Source organism: Salvia splendens, chromosome 10, assembly GCF_004379255.2.
Source record: "Salvia splendens isolate huo1 chromosome 10, SspV2, whole genome shotgun sequence".
NCBI lineage: Eukaryota > Viridiplantae > Streptophyta > Magnoliopsida > Lamiales > Lamiaceae > Salvia > Salvia splendens.
In genome coordinates, this window is record NC_056041.1 from 28610591 (window position 1) to 28631628 (window position 21038).

At 41.0% G+C, this 21038-nt stretch overlaps 2 protein-coding genes and 2 long non-coding RNA genes across 4 annotated transcripts; 2 read left to right on the top strand and 2 right to left on the bottom strand.

Annotated features, from left to right (window-relative positions):
* Positions 1 to 1087: 1087 nt before the first annotated feature.
* LOC121752868 lies at positions 1088 to 1468 on the bottom strand. Its single transcript, XM_042147960.1, has one exon. It carries the CDS (start codon positions 1466 to 1468, stop codon positions 1088 to 1090), a length of 381 nt encoding a protein of 126 aa, XP_042003894.1.
* A 5485-nt stretch (positions 1469 to 6953) lies between these two features.
* LOC121752869 (serine/threonine-protein phosphatase 7 long form homolog) lies at positions 6954 to 8226 on the top strand. The gene is made up of 3 exons (XM_042147961.1): positions 6954 to 7340; positions 7584 to 8015; positions 8083 to 8226. The coding sequence occupies exons 1-3, from the start codon at positions 6954 to 6956 to the stop codon at positions 8224 to 8226; spliced, it is 963 nt and encodes a 320-aa protein (XP_042003895.1).
* Positions 8227 to 12919: 4693 nt separating this feature from the next.
* Positions 12920 to 14980, top strand: LOC121753321. Its single transcript, XR_006040389.1, has 3 exons — positions 12920 to 14395; positions 14474 to 14558; positions 14676 to 14980. It is a non-coding gene; the product is annotated as an uncharacterized LOC121753321 (long non-coding RNA).
* A 2090-nt stretch (positions 14981 to 17070) lies between these two features.
* On the bottom strand, positions 17071 to 18763 carry LOC121753088. Its single transcript, XR_006040343.1, has 3 exons — positions 18490 to 18763; positions 17445 to 18395; positions 17071 to 17365 (listed from the first exon to the last, which is right to left on the bottom strand). It is a non-coding gene; the product is annotated as an uncharacterized LOC121753088 (long non-coding RNA).
* Positions 18764 to 21038: the final 2275 nt, after the last annotated feature.

The window sequence follows — 21038 nt, forward strand, 5'->3', positions numbered from 1 at the left end:
CTCAATTAAATCATGAAAAATGGCCATCATGCATCTTTGAAAAGTAGCAGGAGCATTACATAAGCCAAACGACATCTTTCTATAAGCATATATCCCATACGGGCAAGTAAAGGTAGACTTATGTTAATCCTCGGGAGCAATTGCAATTTGATTATAACCAGAATAACCATCCAAGAAACAGTGGTAATCATATCCCCATAATCTATCAAGCATTTGATCAATAAAAGGCAAAGGGAAGTGATCTTTCCTAGTGGCTACATTTAACATCCTATAATCAATGCAAACTCTCCAACCCGTGGCTACTCTCGTGGCAATCATCTCACCACCCTTCCCGGGCACTACGGTCACCATACTTGTGTAGGACTCACCCATTCACTATCCGATATGGCATAAATGATCCCTGCATCTAGCAACTTTATTACGTCTTTCCTCACTACATCTTGCATAATAGGATTAAGTCTACGTTGGTTTTACACACGAGGCTTATGCCCTTCTTCAAGTAAAATCCTATGCATGCATGTGGTTGGGCTAATCCCCTTCAAATCACCTATAGACCATCCTATTGCAGACCTATACTTGTTTAGCACACACAACAACTTTTCACATTCTTTTTCACTCAAGGCAATGGAAACTATAACGGGGTAAGTGTTATCATAGCGCACACATTAGCCTTTTGAAGGATTCTTTCGGGAAGGACCTCGAGCTCTGCAATCATAGCGCACACATTAGCCTCACATGTAGATAAATCAGTAGTAGGAGTGAAAGAATTTATGAGACAAGATTCTAAAGGGTCCTGAGTTTGGTGGTATGTGACTTCCACTTCCCCCACACAATCTATGACCACTTAGATGACGTTACACTCTTGATAGCCTTCTGCCCATTCCTTCCCATGGAATTTAAAAGCGTCATAGCTGTTGAAGGTGATACTTTCATTATGCATCCGCAGTGTTAGCTCCCCCTTCTCTACATCTATCATGGCTCCCCTGGTGGCTAAAATTGGTCTCCCAAGTATCAATGGCACCTTCTTGTCCTCCCGCATAACCAAAACAACAAAATCAGTGGGAAAAATGAATTCTCCTACTCTTACCTAGACATCTTCTACAATCCCCTTTGGTGTTGTTGTACTTCTATCCGCCATTTGCAAGGTAATTGAAGTGGGGTGGATGTTGTCAATGTTGAGCTTCCTGTAAAAAGATAAAGGTATTAAATCAATACTTGCTCCAATATCACATAATGCTTTACCATCTACATTATTCCTCAAAACACAAGATAAAGTAAAACTCCCTGAATCTTTGTGTTTGGTAGACAATCCCTTCTGAATTATAGCACTGCAATTCTCTGTTAAGCCCATTGTCTCGTATTTCCCCCACTTTCTCTTTCTAGCGACCACATTTTTCAAGAACTTGGCATAATTGGACATTTGTTGCAGTGCCTCTACTAGTGGAATATTGATGTGGACCTTGCTCATGACCTCCAAAAACTTGACAAACTGGACGTCTAACTTTTTGCCCTTTAATCGCTAGGGATACGAGATGGTGGAAGTGCTGGGAGACTGTGGATCTAGGTACCGACACTCCGATGGCGGACCGCTGCGAAGTGGTGCAGCGGCCGGTTGCGACACTGTGTCCAAATCGGGCTCGGCTGGCTGGGGAACTTCTGGCGGACCGCTGTGGAAATATGTAGTGGGCCGCTGGGTTTGATCAGCGGCTAGTGTGAGGTGAGTCGGCTCGTGTTCTCTTTCTTTCCTTCCCCTGCTTAAGTGTGCTGCTTGTGGAGGCAGATATGTGGCCCGCTGCGAAGCTGCACGGCATGACACTTTCCCTTTGGGTTAATCTCTGGCAAACTAGGAAGCGTCCCTGGAGTGCCGAAACCCCCATATTATATTACAAATCCCCCACTTGTGCGGCTAGACTTGTCAATCCTTGCTCTAATAAGCTGGTGTTTCTTTCCAAATTGATCAACCTCTGATTGGTCACCTTCCTATTTTCCTGAACCTCGATGATGCAAATTTCTAACAGTTCATCCCATTTGGAGCGGGGTTGCTCCTTCATACCTATACATGTTTCAAAATTTTCATTAGCATAATAATCTTGTGCATCGTATGAATAATCAAAGCAGTCTGGGTCATAGTATGATCCCCCTTGGTCGGGGCTATAGCACTCTTCATAATACCCTACTTGCTGCTCATCACTGTAACCGTATGGACACTTTTATTCCTGTGAAGAGATCCACTAAAAGAAAATAAAAATAAAAATGAAAGCAGTAAAATCCAAAGTAGTAAAATTGTCCGTTTGAAGATATCAATCACATAGTGAATTGTATTCCCCAGCAACGGGGCCAAAAACTTGATGCACATTTTATTAGCACTATAAATACCTGTAAGTATACAGAGTAGGAATAGTATAGCTAAAGGTTAGTACCAGATATCGATCACGGGGAAACCAAACACAGATTGTCTATCCTCTACTAAAACTCAATTACTATTTGGAAAACCGAAAGTTTTTGGAGATTTTTGAAAACAAAGGCAAAGAAATAACTAATTGCAAATAAACACGGAGATAAAACTATAGCGATAAGGGAATTCCAGGGATGTGCGTTCACAGTTATGGTTATACAAATTCCAACTACAACACCCTAGCACAGTTCTTACTTTGATAGAACGAGTCACCTAGGTTATGCTCATGCGATGCAAACGTTGATTACAAACATTAGGGTTGTCAATCCTAAATACGTAACTCCTAAATGCTCCTAAGACCCTTGAAAAGTACTCACTCTCAATTAACAGTGTTGTTTTAAAGGAAGCTAATTGTAGTGTCTATTAACTGGATCTAACTGGTCAACCTCCTTTCACGATTATGTAGCAAGTCATATTAAATCATCATTGAATGTGTCACTCAAGCGTGAAACATTATCCATTAACTTAAGGAAGAAACAAAGTAAGAACAAACGGATGTTAAATAGAAATAGGAATTTTATAAACCAATAAAAGTTACTACCACATCCCTAGAATCCTATGAGTTTAGTTACACATGATAGAATAAGCTAAAAATATAGATTGAAGGGAAGACAATGAAAACATAAGAACTAAAGCAATAAAACCCAAAGGTTGAATCCTTGTAGCCTTGATGATCTTGAATCCTTCTTCAACTCCTTGCACAATGAAGCACTCTAACTTTTAAACTCTGGAAATATTTGGCAAAGAGAAGATCTATTTTTGATGAAGCTTTGAGGGTTATTTATAGGGGGAAAATCGCCCCTCGTCATATAAGGAAAATGGTTGCAAAATATGGTAAATCTTGGAGAAAAAGTAGGGCAAATTCTGCTCGCCGCTTTTTCCCAGCGGGCTGCTACACATTGGCCAGCGGTTGCTGTGAGTTGGTCTGACTCTTGGCTGGCGGGCCTTTGCACTTGTTTCAGCGGTCGCTAGCCATCATCTCGTAACTCTATGGACTCTCGGTAGCGATCACCACGCATTCTCCAGCGGTCGTTGGGCTTGTCTTGACTTCATGTACAACTTTCCCGGAGCTGGACGCTACTGACTTAGCGGTCGTTGGGCGGCATCGGTCACCGACTGTGTTGCAGCGGACCGCTGGACATGTAGAATAGCTCCAAATTTCCAACTTCGCATTTTGACTTCATTTTTAGGCTCAAATATGCACATTTCTCACAAAACATGTCAAAATAGATAAAATATGCAAATAATAGACATGTAATGCAACTTTGACATTAAAAATGAACTAAAAGATGGCCTTAAAACCATGCAAAATCCGAGCGTATCAATTAGGCATCAAAAGTTCGAAAGGTCTTTATTTTTGGATGTATAGTAGGCTATTTGGTAGGTGAGGAAAATTTGGCTAAAAATAAAAATCCCAAATAGAGTAAAATAACCTCCACTTCTCTTTCTGTCACGATCATAACTCCCTAGTGCTAGTGAGCGTAGTTATTTCGCAACTAAATTAAACTCATTAATCCTAACTCATCATAAAAGGAATACTTAACTCGAGGAAATAGTCTTGAAGGCGAATGGGTACCAAACAAGTCAAAATCAGAGTATTGAAGCTAATTACATTGTTTTACTAGAACAACATTTGAATGCAGCGGAAGGTTCCAAGACAAAATAGTATGTATGGAGACACACTATTTTAGCTACCTAATTAGCGAGTTCTTCCCAACACCTTCAACACTTCGATCACGATAACCTGCACGTTAGAAAATAAACATGCATGGCTGAGTATTTGATATACCCTTATACCCAGTGGACTTAGTGCCAAAAACAGTTCTTGTTTAATTGTAAGTCATAGTTGAGTGAACACGGGATTTTTATTTGAAATAAGGCCCGAGTCACTAAATTCTTTTTCATTTCATGAATTTGATTGCACAATCACATAAACATAATACCATATCTGAACTTATGTGAACCGGGAATGTGGCCACATTCCACGACGGTCACTGGACCGGCCAACTCGAAAGCTAGCACACAGTCCCCATATGTGTACACTAGTCCGAGTAGGGTTTGCGGCCCTACTGGGACCCGAATTGGATTTAACATGTTTGGCATAGCCAAGCAGATAGGTAATCGTAAAACAAAACATGACATGACAACATATTTAAAATATATTCATATTTTCACACAAAGTCACATTTCGAAAGAAAGCCCACATCGTTCGCTTAATTCCTTAATTGACAGTCCCTCGACTTGGTCTCACTTGACGTGCGACGACGCCCCTTTAGGAACAATAAGTATACTTAAAATTAGACTTAAGAAACTATTCACTTAGCGTGTATGCATTCCTAAGCGTGTGATCATTTTTATTTCTCTTTTCCTAATTCCATAAAAGGTCCTTAAGTATTAATTAAATAAGCAATTTACTTTATTTGGGGATTTATAATATTATGCAATCATTAGTTAAATTCCGGAAATAATATTAACGTCGCGAAGTTGAGTAGCGGCTATCCCTTATTTAATCTACTTCATTAGGAAGGCCTATTGACTAAATTAGACTTTTAATCATGCTTGCAATTTTACTTGGCAGCCCATCCTATGATTTATTTTTTATTAGTCCATCCTCAATTTATTTCTCCCGGATTAAATTAGTAAGGCCAAAACCAATTGATTGTCGGTCTAAGTATTAAAATGCCCAACATAAATTGGTGGCCTAAAATAAATTAATTTCATGGTCTGAATTAATTTAGATTTAGTCCAAAGAATTTAGTCTCATGGCCCCAAATCAATTAAATGTAGTGGCCCAATTTAATTAAGTAGCATTGGGCCAATTAATTAACAAAAACTTCCTAGGCCTAAAATAAAAAGGAAAAGGCCCAAAACAAAGAAAAAACAATGAAAAGAAAAAAAAAAAGAAACTCTCCCCCCCCTCCATCGATTTTTCTTTCCCCTTTCATTTCGAGAAAATCGGATCCGTGGGGGAGTATACGACTAGAATAACGAAAATGTACCCACTCTGTTAATTGTTCCATAAATGGAAAAAATGCCAACTAAGCTGGCGTTTCATTAAGTAAAAACGCCAACCCGGCTGGCGTTTTAGCTTTTAATTTGGGAATTTAAAAAAATACGATATTATTTAAACCCGCCAATGCGGAGGGCGTGTTTTGTTTAATCACGTCAATGAGGAGGGTGTGTTTTGTTTAATCACGCCAACGCGGAGGGCGTGTTTGCCAAAGCAGAAACGCCTAGGATATTGGCGTGTTTCACATTGAAACGCCAACGTCGGTGGCGTGTTTCTATTAAAAATGCCAACCCGGCTGGCGGGTTTTGAAAGAACAATATATCTTCTATCCTCCCCCAAATCGCGAAACTCACACACCACACACCTCGCGATTTTATCCAAAGTGGCGCCTCTTCATCGCGATTTCGCCCTCTTCTCCGTGATTTCGCTCTTCGTCCATCAATCGGTGCTATTCTTCCCCATTTTCGTATATTTTTCGGTTAGTATGCATATCTTTTACATTAGTAGAGTAATTGTTGGATAGTTAGTTAGGGTTTGTAATGTGTTGTGAGTTGAGTTGAAATATTGTGTTGAATTATTATTTAGCATATTGGCTTGTTTGAATAGCATTATTGTTGATTAATAATTGAGATGTTGGTGTTTAGTTAGGGTTTATGTTTGATTAAAATTTGGGCAATTTTAGCACCTAAACCATAGTGTTGTTCTAGCTTAAAATTTGGGCAATTTGATTTGGTTTATATGGGTTTTAAAGTGGTGTTGCATAATTTGGTTTAGGTGCTACATTTTTTGATATTGGGTTCAATAATGACAAATTATTGAAATTGTTTAGTTTGATGTATGTTGTTTAGTTTGAATTGTTAATTATGTGTTGGTGAATTGAGTTATAATTTTGTGTATTTGTGCATTTTTGTATTGTGCATTATTTGATATTCGTGTTCCATTTTGTGATATTGACTTAAATAGTATCCAAGTATTGAAATTGTTTCATTTGAATTGTGAATGTTGTGTAGGTGAACTATGGCATCATCTTCACGTGCTCGCCGAAGACTCTTATGTGGTCCTGAGGACCTATCCGTATTATATCTTCAAAGACAACATGTCTCTAACAATATATGGGCATGAGTTCCATCAGAAGACGTACGCTGCAGAAGATACGAAGGAATCATATGGGATGTTCCCATACATCCTCGTGTTTAGGCGGTAATAGACGAGATGGGATTCGGCAGGATATTGAGGTGTGGTCAACCGAAAGACATTGACCACCATCTTATCACCGCATTGATTGAACGGTGGAGGCCAGAGACTCACACGTTTCACTTTCCAGTCGGTGAAGCGACAGTGACATTAGAAGACGTGGAGGTCTTATGGGGCCTCAAAGTTGACGGTGATGCTCTGACGGATTACATCCCCACTAAGGATGTCAACTATTGGAAGACCATTTCTCTGGATTTTCTTGGCTTTATTCCAGATGCAGTTGATTTGAAAGATATGACCTGGAAGCAGACAAGCTTATCAAATCAACTGAGGATTGAGTTGAGTGATGACCACGAGCATTACATATACGTTCAACGTGCTCGTGTTTATTGTCTGCTGTTACTTTGTGGTCTGATGATCCCGAACACCTCCGGTAATAAAATTCCATTCTTCTACCTCCAATTTTTCATGGATGTAGAACGATGTGCTACCTATAGCTGGGGTGGTGCGACTCTTGCATGCTTGTACCACAATCTATGTGAAGCTGCACTTGCTAAGAGGACTGATGTAGGGGGAGCTCTTACTTTGTTACAGCTGTGGGCTTGGAAGAGAATCCCAAATATTAGACCGAAGATGTTAAATCCTGTGCCTATAGACTACGTACCATGTGCAGTCGCGCAAGTGTTTCACTAATTACTTTTTTAAGCATATTTTTTTATTAATTTCCGTGTTATTCGCTCATAATTTAATTTTTATAGTTGGACTGGTCTGGCCTCGTATGTAAAAGCACCCGGACATTGCATTGAAAATTTCAGAGATCAGTTCTCCGGAATGCACGCCAACCAAGTAATTTACGTAACCTAAATTGTTTTTTGTTTGTTGTTTTGATTGAACTTATTTTGACTGAATTTTTTTCGTATGTAGTTTATTTGGAGGTCGTATGCCATGCGAAACCTGCCGGATGTTTGTGTTGATGGCCGTCCTATATGGACGTCGATCACAACACTTATTTGCTGGAATATGGTTGAGCCACACTTGCCACAACGAGTGTTGCGACAATTTGGGATTGTCCAACTGTATATCCCGCTTGTCAACCGGTTCCACGGAACTGATTTTGCAAAACAGAATCGACGTGGCAAATCTGGCCGGAACTGGGTTGAGTGGCACGCCAATCATATACAGGATTGGGATAATAGGCACAACATGGTGTGGACTGATCTAGAGTACTCAATGGAGCCTATTGCAACTGATGAGTATATGGATTGGTGTCGCTGGATAACTGTGGTGTACCTAACAAAACCCGACGTGCATGCTGAGGAGGGTTTCCATGAAACGGCATCCTCTCATAACTACGCGGTAAATTGAAACAACTATTCGTTATTTAATTCATATGATGAAATGTAATTAACTTTGAAAATTGTAGGTGGAGACGCTTCACAAAATACGCCACTTTCTTAGTGAGCAAGACATGACAGGACGACCGGATTTGTTCACCATTTCGAGGATGGTTGAAGATGGCCTGCAGATATCTGGGGAAGCTGAGACGATGGACTACCGTCCTTCCTAGCGCTCCGATCTAGACATTGACATGCCCGTGAGACAAAAAGGGAATCGGCGTGGAAAGAAGAAAGCTGGTGGAGAGTCGTCATCTTCAAGGATGGATACTTAGTTGGTAGAAGATTCCGATGATGATTTTATGCCTCCACCTCCACCAAGATCTGCAGTTTGAGGTCGTCATTCTGTCAGCCACAGTACAGGTGAAGATATCGGTCTCAGTGATGTCCACCAATCTTCACCTCGGTCTTCTATGCGAGATGACTTTTTTGGGGTTGATTTAGAGAATGTCGTTGTGCAAGATACTCCCCCCATCTAGACTCCCTACCTCTAGAATCGGGAAGGGAATCCGTGGCCTGTTTATGCGGAAAAGGCGAGACGATTGAAATCCGTGGTTGTGAACCTTGTGTTTGTAAACCGTATTTGTTTATTGAGTTGAACTTCGTCTTGTGAACCTTGCAATCATTATATTTGACAATTTATGAGGTTCTTTGTTTAGTTTCATTATTCTCTCCAGGAGTTTAACTTAGTACTTCCCTACTGCTACATGAATGGAGTCTTACACTATGGTTGCATTTTCGGGGATGAAACTCGGTTGAACAATCATTCTGTAATGTCTCGCCTTTGCGGTTGGCGTGTTTATAAAAAATGCCATACAGAATAACGTTTTATTGAATGACGCCAACATGAAGGGCGTTTCATTGAAAGACGCCAACATGAAAGGCGTCTTACACTATGATGTTTCAACCGAGTTTCATCCCCGAAAATGCAACCATTTTGTAATGTCTCGCCATCACGGTTGGCGTGTTTATGAAAAACGCCATCATGAATGGTGTTTTATTGAAAGACGCCAACGTGAAAGGCGTTTCATTGAAAGACGCCAACATGAAAGGTGTTTTACAGTATGATGTTTCAACCGAATTTCATCCCCAAAAATGCAACCATTCTGTAATGTCTCGCCTTTCTGGTCAGCGTGTTTATGAAAAACGCCATCATGAATGGCATTTTATTGAAAGACGCCAACGAGAAAGGCGTTTCATTGAAAGACGCCAACATGAAAGGCGTTTTATAGTATGATGTTTCAACCGAATTTTATCCCTGAAAATGCAACCATTCTGTAATGTCTCGCCTTTCTGGTCGGCGTGTTTATGAAAAACGCCATCATGAATGGCATGTTTACGTAAAAACGCCAACTTCAATGGCGTTTCTATGCAGAAACATTTTCAAATAATTCAATTTTTCTTTTTCCATGCCCTGCACTGCAATAGATAACTTATTGAATAATACATAAGTAACATAGTAATCAATACATAAGTCCACAGAAGTAACATATTGAATACTACATAAGTCCAAATAAGTAACCAATACATAAGTCCAAGTAGTTATCAATACACAAGTGTAAACAATCAAGAAGTCGGGCAGTTGCGCCTGTCGTGACCAGGTTGACGGCATTGTTTACAACGGCACCGAGCTCGTGGCTGGTCAGCTTCACGGACATCCATCTGATTAGGAATCCTAGTTGTACGGTATCGACCGCGACTTCGAGGCATTAACTGAGTTCGTGAACACTACAACGTCCATTCAGGCACGTCCCAATAATCTGGGTGTCTGAGTGGATTGAACACCCCAGAATATTGGTGTACCCAAACACTTGTGTGGTATACGGGATTAACAAGCGACATCATGTTGTCGTTTATAAACCGCGTAACTACCGCTGCATGCGAACACGGAAGTCTTCACATCTGCCACTTTTGACATTTGCAGTTCGACTCCAAGTACAACATCTTCCACTTGTTACCACCTTTTCCCCCAATTAGACGTCTTGTTCGAACCAGATAAATCCCTCGAATTGAGCTTGATGCTCTCACATTATGTAACTGGCCTTTTGCATCATTTTTGCACACCTTTTAATGCGCCCACGGGTTAAGTTGTGTCGCACACTGTCTTAATGCAATTGTCCGCTCATTGAATCATTCTATTGTCCTCCAAAATGTCATATCAATGCAAGCTTTGATTAGGAGTTCTCTTGCGCCTCTCAACACATTGTTGTAAGATTCCACCATGTTAGTAGTCATTTCACCCAATATCTTGTGTTTGTCGTACGCCAAATTCCATTTTTCTTTATCCACGGTATCAAGGTACTACAAAGCCTCGTTATTGACGTCTCGAAGTAAACAACGTCTTTTCTTAAACTTGCGCTTTTTGGTAGCAATACCCATTTTTCAAACCAATCTTTTAATCATGATACCTTTGTGATTTTGCAGAACATTCTTTCTAACATGTACCAAGCAAAACCTGTGATGACCTTTTGGTTTTTCTTTCCATATGGGAGAATTCATTGCATCTATGATTCCCACATGCCTATCAGATATGACACAGATTTCATGCTTTGCTACATGAAGTCTAATGCGTTCCATAAACCAATTCCAACTTTCTTTAGTTTCCTCATCAACAATGGCATATACAACAGACAAACATTTCTTATTAGCATCAAATCCAACGGCAATAAGAATTTTACCTCGACATCGTCCACGTAGATGAGTTCCATCAACTGTTAAAACTGGTTTGCATAGTTGGAAAGCCTCCACAGCTAGTCCAAAAGCCCAAAATACGTACTTGAATACCTTGTTCATACCGTGGCTTAATCTGTCATCATGCAACCATTCAACAATTGTACCAGGATTTTGTCTTTGCATTTCATTCAAATAAGCCGGTAAAACTTTGAATGACCACTCCCATCTACCATATACAAGCTCAATAGCTCTGTCCTCCGAGCATACCATGCTTTCTTATAACTAAGTTTCACATGAAAGCGATTTTCAATATCCGCCACAATAGCTTTTACCTTGTAGGCAGGATCGTTTTCTATCTGATGTCGAACACTCAATGATATCATGGACGATGAAAGATTAACATGCCCATTATAATTACGATCCCACCTACTAGTATGAGCAGTGCTAAACACTCTAATTTGTCAGTGTTCATCATGTTTTCTCAATGTTGCTCGACACTCCCACATAAATTTCGGTAATGACTTATCTTTCGGATTTCCTTGTGGCCACTTACAATCTGCATGCCATCTCTTTCCTTTACTTTCAGCCACTGAATATTGTCGGATTTTTTCCAAATGCCAAAAAGTCACAGCTGTCTTCAATTCCAACTTCGTTCTAAATTTAGTATGCAAACCGACATTGGTAGGATCTTTTTCACTCCAATAATGCACACTCGGACCTGGTAAGGTGCGGAAATAGTTCATTCCACGCTGTGGGAACTGTGGAACTACTCTTCCTCCAACCACTGTTTCTTCAGCTGCTGTTTCTCCAACTGGAATGGATGGTCTTTAATCAACAAATTGTTCATCATTAGACGGATCACCATCTGAGTCTGTACTAACACTGTTTACATCTTCAGAATCATAAGGTGATTGTGGCTCAAGAAAGTCGGCTTTATCAGGACCTATAATGTCATCAACCGCATGACAATTGTCACTGTCCCCTAAACGCACTCCTACAACATCAAAATCTTGTGTTGCAGCGAAACTAGGTTCTTGGGCTCTCATAAACGTACCAACATCATAACTTATGACATGATGACTTATTTGTTGAGTAATTGCCGAATACTCAACAAATAATTCAATTTGACCTCCTATAGCCATACTCTCACTGAACATTAGTGGCATGCAAACTTCTTCTAGTAGAGTACCTATAAATGTAACTCCGGATCCAATGCATATAGTACGTTTCCATACTATCTGAACTTTATTTTCAAATATGCTTATCCCCATCCTTTCACAAATTATTTCCACAAGTTTATCATAGGAAACACTTTCATCCAACATAATGAATCCTTTTGAAAAAGGAGGATCATATGAAATAACTGGTCCGATAATTATCTTTCCACCACAATATAAATTGACACACCACGTCATACTATCTGCAATAAAATAAAACACAAATAAATATGTATTATTTTTACATTTATCATTATGTGGAGTAACAATCAAATATATACCATCATAACAATCCATCAAATATTGATCAAAATTAGATGTACTAGAATATATAATGTCATAATAATATATCAAAAAGTTCTATTAATAACACTACAATATATATAAAAATCCATCAAATATTGGTCAAAATTTAGATATACTAACCGAATAGGAAGACTAATGTTTGGAAGAATGAGCTAAAATCGAAATCCCCACCCTCAAATCGCCGATGGTGTCGACCCGAGCAAGGATTTCCTTAAGGTTTTCGCCTTTGGGGAGAGTTTTCGCAATTGGGGAGGGAAAGTGATTAGGGTTCGCGTTTTTGGGAGAAATCCCGCTGATATCCGGTTCAACGATAAAACGCCCGCCTGGATGGCGTTTTTAAAATAAAAACGCCAAAGGTGATGGCGTGTTTAATTTAAAAAAACGTCAACGGTGATGGCGTGTTTAATATAAACGCCAAGGTGGATGGTGTTTTAATTAAACAGAAAACGCCATCGTTAATGGCGTTTTTTACCAAAACACGCCAACTTAGTTGGCGAGTTTAAATACGCACCATATTTTTTTAAATTCAAATATTACACGTAAAACGCCAGCTTGATTGACGTTTTTACTTAATGAAACGCCACCCCGGTTGGCGTTTTTCCTATGTATGGAACAATTAACAAAGTGGGTAAATTTTTGTTATTGTAATCGTATACTCCCCCACGGATCCAATTTTTCCTTTCATTTCCCCAATTAGAAAATGAGGAACCCTAGACCCATCGCCACCGCCACCGCCATTTCTCCTTCCTCGGCGTCGATCATCGCTCGCCGGGCCGCCGGAGCGTCGCCGCTCCAGTGTTCGTCGCCATCCGTCGCCGATGCCTCCTATCGGCGGATGCCCCACCGTCGTCATCTCTTGCAGCGGCGACTCCAAAATGGAGGCGAATGCAGTGGCGCTCCCTTAGTCGCCGCCTCTGCGACTCTCTCTCCCTTCTCTCGTCGACATCACAGGCCCGGACGGCACCGTCGCCTCGGCAACCTCCACCGTTCGCCGGCTCGCCTTCACGACGCTAGGGACACTCCGGCAACAACAGCGCCGCGCGCTCCGTCCCCACCTCCGGATCGTACCCAGCTTCGCTCAATATCGCAATTGCGTCTCTCTGGCCTTGCTCCGGGACCGTCGTTGTTCAGCCGACACCTCCTCGGCGTAGCCGGTTCGTCGCTGGCAGCCCTGTCGCGCCATGGCCGTCGCCGGTGGCTCCCGCGTCGTCTCTCTATTGGTTAATGCACGACGGCACAGCGCCACCGCCCTCATCCCTTTCGCCGCATTGTTGCTGCCCCGCACGGCTCGTCGACGTCTCCGTGACGGCACAACACCATCTCCGTCATTTAGCCGGTGCTAAGCCAGCTACGGTATCAATCTCCTCAGCAAGCCGGAGTCGCCGGATTCCGCCTCTTCGTCGGGCCCCGCTGCCGGACGTTCACTCATTAAGCTAAGCCCCTCTATCTAGTTACTACTTAAATCATTTGTGTCAAAAAAAGGGCAGTAGCTAAATTAAACTTCCAAGTTAGAAGTCTTGTATGGTAGCTTGCTGGGGTGAATTCTTGATCAACTTAAGCTCTTACTGTTTTTGTTCATGAGGCTAACTAGTATTTCCCGTTGTTACAACAGTTCTGTAGGTGTAAATTTCTCGGGTTCTAAACAAGGAGGTTTTAAGCTTGTTACCGTTGTTTATGAGGGATTGTTAAACTTCTTCTAAAGTAAAGGGAAAGGCTTATGCAGATTGTGATTTACGTTTTCTTTTTATTAACTCTTACATGATGCCATGTGAAAGATTGAAAAAGAAGTGGAGGTGAAGATACCTCTTTATGTAGTTACTGCCTCGAGTTCTTGTTCCTAAGACAACCAGCTTTCTAACTCTCTAAATTTGCTGAATTCTTGTGGTGTGTGGGAGGGGGAAGTTTGATGCATATGCAGGGGATTTTATAGCCAAGAATCGCGTACTTGTGCAGCATTTATTTGAGTTGTTGTATGCTTTGTTTCTTCCTGCAGAAGGTCTCTCTTTTTGGTTACTTGCAGCCACTTTTTCTGATAATCCGGATGGTGTACTAGGAAAAGGACCGTTGCATTTATGTTGTTTGTTAGTCTCATGGGTCTGTACAAAAACAGGGGCCGGTTGGGCAGGGAATGGCCACTCTAGTTTAGGTAAGTCTCGGTCCATCCTTTGAAAAGGCAGGTGCTCTCTTGTACCTAATATGCAGGCTGCTATTTGACTCATTTCAGGAGTTAATTAAAGGCCTTGTCTTTTCCTCATGTAGTCCTCGGTTGAGGGGCTGGAATGCAGGGTGTACCTGCCATATTGGGCAAGGTTCCAAGTCCCCTTTTTGATATGAATTTGTCCCCTTAGCCTCCCTTAGCTTTTTGCTAGCTTTGAACATTCCACATGATTTACTTAGCCTTGTTTGCATTTGTTGCATTTTCGCAGGGAAAAGAACCGATCATGTCCGGCTGCCACCATGATGTTCCGGGCCCAACGGGCCGTCGAAAGGTCAGGCCGAAATCCGGCCTAAGTAAGAGGCCCGAAGTTGGCGTTCCTAACGTTGTAATAGGGTAGTGCTTTTCCAAGCTTTCTTTTATTTCAAACATGTATGAAACATCTTATAAAAGTTAGAATGTATTATTTTTCCTTCTTTTTCATTATCATACCTTTTGTAAGCTAAGACATAGTTCGGAAAGTAACACGTCGTATTTTATTTACTTAAGGAATAAACGGACACATTTCCATTTTTATTCGATCCTTGCTCGTTTCTTTAAATTTCCAGATTTACGTTGTCTTTAATCGTGCAAAATGAACATAGGGATTGTATAACTATCGTACTTAAGGTATTTAGGAAAAGGCATTGGCTTCACATTTGTTTAATTACTTCATAAGGTTAAGGTAATTAAATCATGGCCATTACACTTTCAAACCCATGACACTTTTAACATTTATTCTTCCTTCAACTCACTTTCCAATCCCTTGATTTTCTTTCCTTTTCCACACAACCTTTCTTTCTTTTTCTTTTCAACACATGCATCCTTTCTAAATCAAGCACACTTTGAATTTTTCTACTTCGCAACATGCACTTTTACAACTTTAAGCACACTACTTTTTTTCACTTTTGATAATTTTCCTTCTCTCTAATTCCTTTACAAAAGATAAAATAAAAATAACTATAATAACCCAATGAATTGTCCCCATTGATTTGACTTCCAAAGAATAGGCTTAAAGACTCAAAATTGGCTACAAAGGGATAAAGAGATTTTTGACAAAGAAAAATTTTGGATATAAAAGTAGGTTGAAAAGATGGCCTAATATCCTCCTTAATCAACTTCAACACTATGTAAACTTAGGTAGACTAGGAGCAAGTTCTAGAATCATATACATGAATGCAGATAAACCACACATGAAAGAATTAAGGCTCAAATCTCACAAGGTATAAGCATGATTCAAGGCGAACAAGCAATTCACTAATTATGCACCTTTTTACCAAACCATCATATCAAAATGTCACGCTAAGTTTAATCAGAGATGAAAAGAACTTCATATTATAAGAAACTTTGTCTAATGTGTCCCTATACATGCGTGTTTCTAAGTTCTTCATGTTAAGCTTATGACATATTATTCATTGATAAAGCTCATTTCATGCATTAGTTATGGGGTTAAATTCTATAAATTCAGTGAACTAATAAGTGTTTGTAAGTTCAAGTGCGTGTCAAAGGGACAACTCCTTTAAAGAGAGGGGATCATTCTACACCAGCTCCACATACTCCTTAGTTTAATTTCTAGTTAGCTCACTTCACACGCACTTGGCACCGATGTGAAATTTTGGGCAGGCTTGGCGGTAGTTAGTTTCTGTAGTGTAACACCGTCCTCACGGGGTGAAGATACAATCATTTACTTTTCATTTGTTTTATCTCTCGCCGTGAACTTCTTTGTCGGAAGCTCGGTGACTGCTTTTGTGTTTGAACCTTATTTTCGTGGTTATGTCAGTTTCTATTTTCTGTTTTACTTTGGTTTCTGATGTTTGATGTGGGTTTTACTGATTTTGGATGCTTTTCGCAATTGACTGTTGAATTGGAGTTGAGTTGCTCCGCCCAACGGTTATCCCAAGTGTTGGACATGTTTTGCATGTAGGGGAACATTTCTGCTAATTGGGCGGAGGTGTTGGCTTGGAACTCCTCGTTGGCGTTGGGCCTTCCACGACGGCGGTTGGCCCTATTGCGATGGCGGTGGCCCTCAACTTCCTCTTCTTCCTCTTGATCATGATGGACCCCTCCACCGTGAGCATTGGATTGCTCATCTCTCTCTTGGTAATTCTCGATGGCATTGAAGGTGGAGTCATCTTCGGGATTGAAAGCGGGGATGCGGGAAAGAATGTTTCTCTTTCTAAACTCCCCTTGGATGGGGGTCGCTTCTATAGCACCGCGGTGGGCGGGAGTGTTGAGCTTCCACATAAATTGGTTCTCTCACGTGTCTACCTTGGTCAAATATGGAATAGGAATGGGAAAGTGATCCCGCTCCACTTGGAGAAAAAAATACTTGGCCACTAGAATCGGTCTTCATAAGCCTCACCGAAAACAACACCTCATTTGTGAACATCTCTCCAATATCGGTGGTGAAATCCGTTGTTGGAATCCCCACATGTTCGGCAATTGTCGTGGTCAAGTGTAATGGCCAAGGCCTAGCTACCAAATTTTATGAAATAATTAAAGAGACGTGAAGCGAGATGCCTCTTGCTAAATAATCTAAGCACGATAATTATACAATTCCGACGTCCGAGATTCATGACTCATAACCAACATAAACTTGGAAATTTAAGAAGCGAACAAGGATCGAATAAAAGGAAATGTGTCTATTTATTACTTAAGCGAATAGAAATGTGTCTGTTTATTACTTAAGCGAATAAAATACAACGTTTTACAACCCGAACTATGTCCTAGTTTATAAATGTACAATAATGAAAAGGAAGGAAGACAACACAAGGAATATTAAGTGCTAATGCTCGAGTCTTCCCGAGCCAAGGCACATCGCACCACAACCTAGTCTTCGATCGGCCTTCGGGCCAAGAGCAACGAACCGTGACGCGAGAGGCCGTTTCCAGCCAACTACTCCTCCATCCCTAGAAAATTGAGCTGTAAACAAAACCAAACAAGGCCATTAAAGTACCGATAACTAGCAAACAAATTCAGTAAGGGTAAGAGGCCACACTACCTTTTTTGTTGAAGACCAAAAAATTGCCAAAATAGGGAGGATGGAGGGCTGCAACTCCTGCACTCCCCAGCCTAAGCAAAGGCTGCCACGAGACAAACAGGGCAGCCCCTTCAACTGCAACAGCCGGTGGACCTCAGTCAAACAGTCTCTGCCCATTCTTGGGCACTTGCCACAACAAACGAATTCCATTTATGAACTAAAGTACTAAGCATCCATAAGGAGCCAAATACAGTTAAAGTACAGCAGGATAAAACAAGAACAAAGCAGGCCAATCAGAACCTCACGAGTACACACTCTCCTCTATATAGGCAGCCCCTTCATACTTATCAAATTCCCTCCACATACCATCAAAGGAATTCAACAACGTAGCAGATCAGTGAGCCATTCTTTTGCTTAGCAAGCGGTTCTTCAACCCTCACAGCCTCAATCTCAACAGCTAATCAACACTCCCACCATTTCCCTTATGACTTCCTTTCACACATATAGGAGCACCACAACTTAGGGACCTCATCTAGCATGCTAAATCGTAAATCCCAAGTAAACCAGTAGAAAGGAACAAGTATAAGGAGGTTTAGAGCTATATTACATAATGTAACCAAAGAAACAAAACGTGGCTGCCTTTCCACTCAAACTCAGCAACTTGGGTAGTACTCACAACACCAAAAACCAATAGCCTAACAGTAGCAAGCTTCAATAGTTTAAAGCTCAACACTTACAGCCAAGTATCACTTGATGAAACTCATTCCAATAAGCAACCAAACAACTTCCAACAAGTAAGATAATTACTCAAAGTTTCAATCTATATAATAGATAAACTAAATAAAGCATAAGTTAGGGAAACTCATCTCATGAGTATGAATCTGCTGGGATAGACTTCCGGCAGCCCGAAGACGGCGAAAGCAGCCACCCCCCCCCCCCCTTAGCGATCGACAACAGCACAACCGGGGCATTCTACAATTTCAAAACATCAACCTCTTAAATCCAAGACTTAAGCTCTAGAAAATGCAAAGGGAATGGTGATAAAAGAATAAATGTGCCACCATACCTGTCGGAGAATGGCGATTTCTGCCGAGAGAGGGAGAGAGAGCTGGACGGAGACAGAGAGTATTAGAACTAGCCGTCGGCGACTCAATGACGCCGACGGAGCCGTTCGGACAGGGGCGGAGGCGACGGTGGACCGGCAGACGCCGGATTCCCCTCGATTTAAAGTGTCCCATTTAGAGGCCTTCGGGAGGAAAGGGAGAGGTAGGCGAGCTAGGGTTCCATTGATTTGGGGAAAATGAATTTGTGAAGGGGAGAAGAGAGAGAGGCCGACGGGTTCTGGGGGAGGGGGGGTGGTCCATTTTTTTTGTTTTTCTTTCCTAATATTGGGCCATTTTGCGATTTGGGCCAGGCAGTTAATAAAAAAAAGAGTTGGACTCTTTTAACTTAATTATTTGGGCACGTTTTTTATTTAAATTGGGCAACTGCCCTTAATAAATTTGAGGCCATGAAATTTAATTCCTTTGGACCATGAAAAATGTTAGCCATTATAATACTTTGACCAATAAAAAAATAAATTGGACTTTTGCCATTTTTAATCCAATTAAGTACTTTAATTCAAGAGGATTAATTTATGTTGCACCATTAATAAGACAAAATATGGAGGGGGGCTACTAACTAAAATACTAATATGACAAAAACATCGAATTAAGTTATAGGCTCTCCTAATGTTTTGCTAATTAAATGATGGGTAGCCGCTATGTAATTTCGCGGCATTTGAAGATAAATTTCTGGAATTTAACTAATGCTCGAATAATTCGGCAAATTCCCAAATAAATTAAATCGCTTGATTTAATTAATACTTAAGGATTTTTTATGAATTTAGGAAAAGAGGAAATAAAAATGATCACACGCTTAGGAATGCATGCAAGCTAAGTGAATAGTTTCTTAAGTCTAATTTAAGTATACTTATTGTCTCTAAAGGGGCGTCATCGCACGTCAAGTGAGATCAAGTCGAGAGACTTTCAATTAAGGGATTAAGCAAACGAGGTGGGCTTTTATTTCAAAACGTGATTTTATGTGAAAACGTGAACATATTTTGAATGAGTTGTCATGCCACGTTTTATGTTATGATTACCTATCTGCTTGGCTATGCCAAACATGTTAAATCGAATTCGGGTCCGAGTAGAGCAGCAAACCCTACTCGGACTAGTGTACACTTATGGGACTGTGTGTTAGCTTCCGAGTTGGCCAGTCCAGTGACTGTCGTGGAATGTGGCCACATTCCCGGTTCACATACGATCAGATATGGTATATGATGTTTATGTGATTGCGCAATCAAATTCATGAAATGAAAAAGGACTTAGTGACTCGGGCCTTTTTAAAGTAAAAACCCTTGTTCACTCAACTATGACTGACAACTAAAGAAGAATTGTTTTTGCCACTAAGTCCACTGGGTATATCAAATACTCAGTCCTGCATGTTTATTTTTCTAATGTGCAGGTTGAAGGTGACCGAGGCGTTGAAGGTGTTGGGAGAAAACCTATGAATAAGTAATTAGGTAGCCGAATTAATATGTCTCCATACATATTACTTCTTCTTGGAACATTCCGCTGCATGTTTAAGTATTGTCCTAGTGAACAAATGTTATTGGCCTAAATACTCTGATATTGACTTGGTTGTACCCATTTGCCTTCTAGAAAAATTCCTCGAATTAAGTATTCCTTTTATGATGAGTTTATTGGTTGATGAGTGTAATTTAGTTGCGAGATAACTACCCTCACTAGTACTAGGGAGTTGTGGTCGTGACATCAAGCCCCCGCAACAAATGATACTCATATCCTTCTTAGAAATTCGGTCAAGATAGATCACCACCAAGACCTCCAAATTGAACCCCGTCCTATTGAGGAGGTACCACATTACATCTAACTCGGTTTGGGACACTCCTCCATCCACACGGGCAAAGATAAGTTGGGTCATGGCTCGATGGAGATATCGAAGAACGCGGTTGCGGATGGCTAACGACTTCGAGTACCCCGACTCAAACTCCTCATCCTTCGTGGTGAATGCCCTCCAAACATCGGAGTACTCATAGTCCACTTGCTCATCGGGATTGGTCGTAGCAATGGAAAACTTCACAAAGATCGGCGGTGGTAAAGTTGTGGTTGGCATTGCCGAGGCGGAACTCGATCCTCTCGGGGTGTCGGGTACGGCGGTTCTTGTGCACCTTGAGTGTGCTAAGGAACTTGAGAGTGAGTCTCTTATATGAGGGCCAACGCCCTTGAAAGAGATGAACGAGGTCGTTTCCTTCCCCGATGTTGTAGAGTGCCCAAAAGTGTTCCAATATGCCCAATGTAGTCATGGGCAACTCATGCGGGTACCTAGACGACATCGTAACTCTCGCCGTGACCCTTTTCCACATAGCCTTTTGATCTTCGGTGGCTAGGTAGACTCCACAACTCCTAGCGGTTTCTTGGGGTCCTCTTGTTGTCATAATCCTACAAAAGAAATTCATGCTCTTAAGACATCATAAATAATAGACAAACAAGAAACCCCCCTCCCTCCCAAACTTGCACTCAACTTCACATATCAACCAACAAAACAACAAGGGTG

Coding starts and splice junctions, on each gene's coding strand:
- LOC121752869 (XM_042147961.1), top strand. CDS start 6,954: ATGACCTGGAAGCAGACAAGCTTATCAAATCAACTGAGGATTGAGTTG. Junction 7,341..7,583: donor TACCATGTGCAGTCGCGCAA/GTGTTTCACTAA, acceptor TTTCGTATGTAG/TTTATTTGGAGGTCGTATGC. Junction 8,016..8,082: donor CATCCTCTCATAACTACGCG/GTAAATTGAAAC, acceptor TGAAAATTGTAG/GTGGAGACGCTTCACAAAAT.
- LOC121752868 (XM_042147960.1), bottom strand. CDS start 1,468: ATGAGCAAGGTCCACATCAATATTCCACTAGTAGAGGCACTGCAACAA.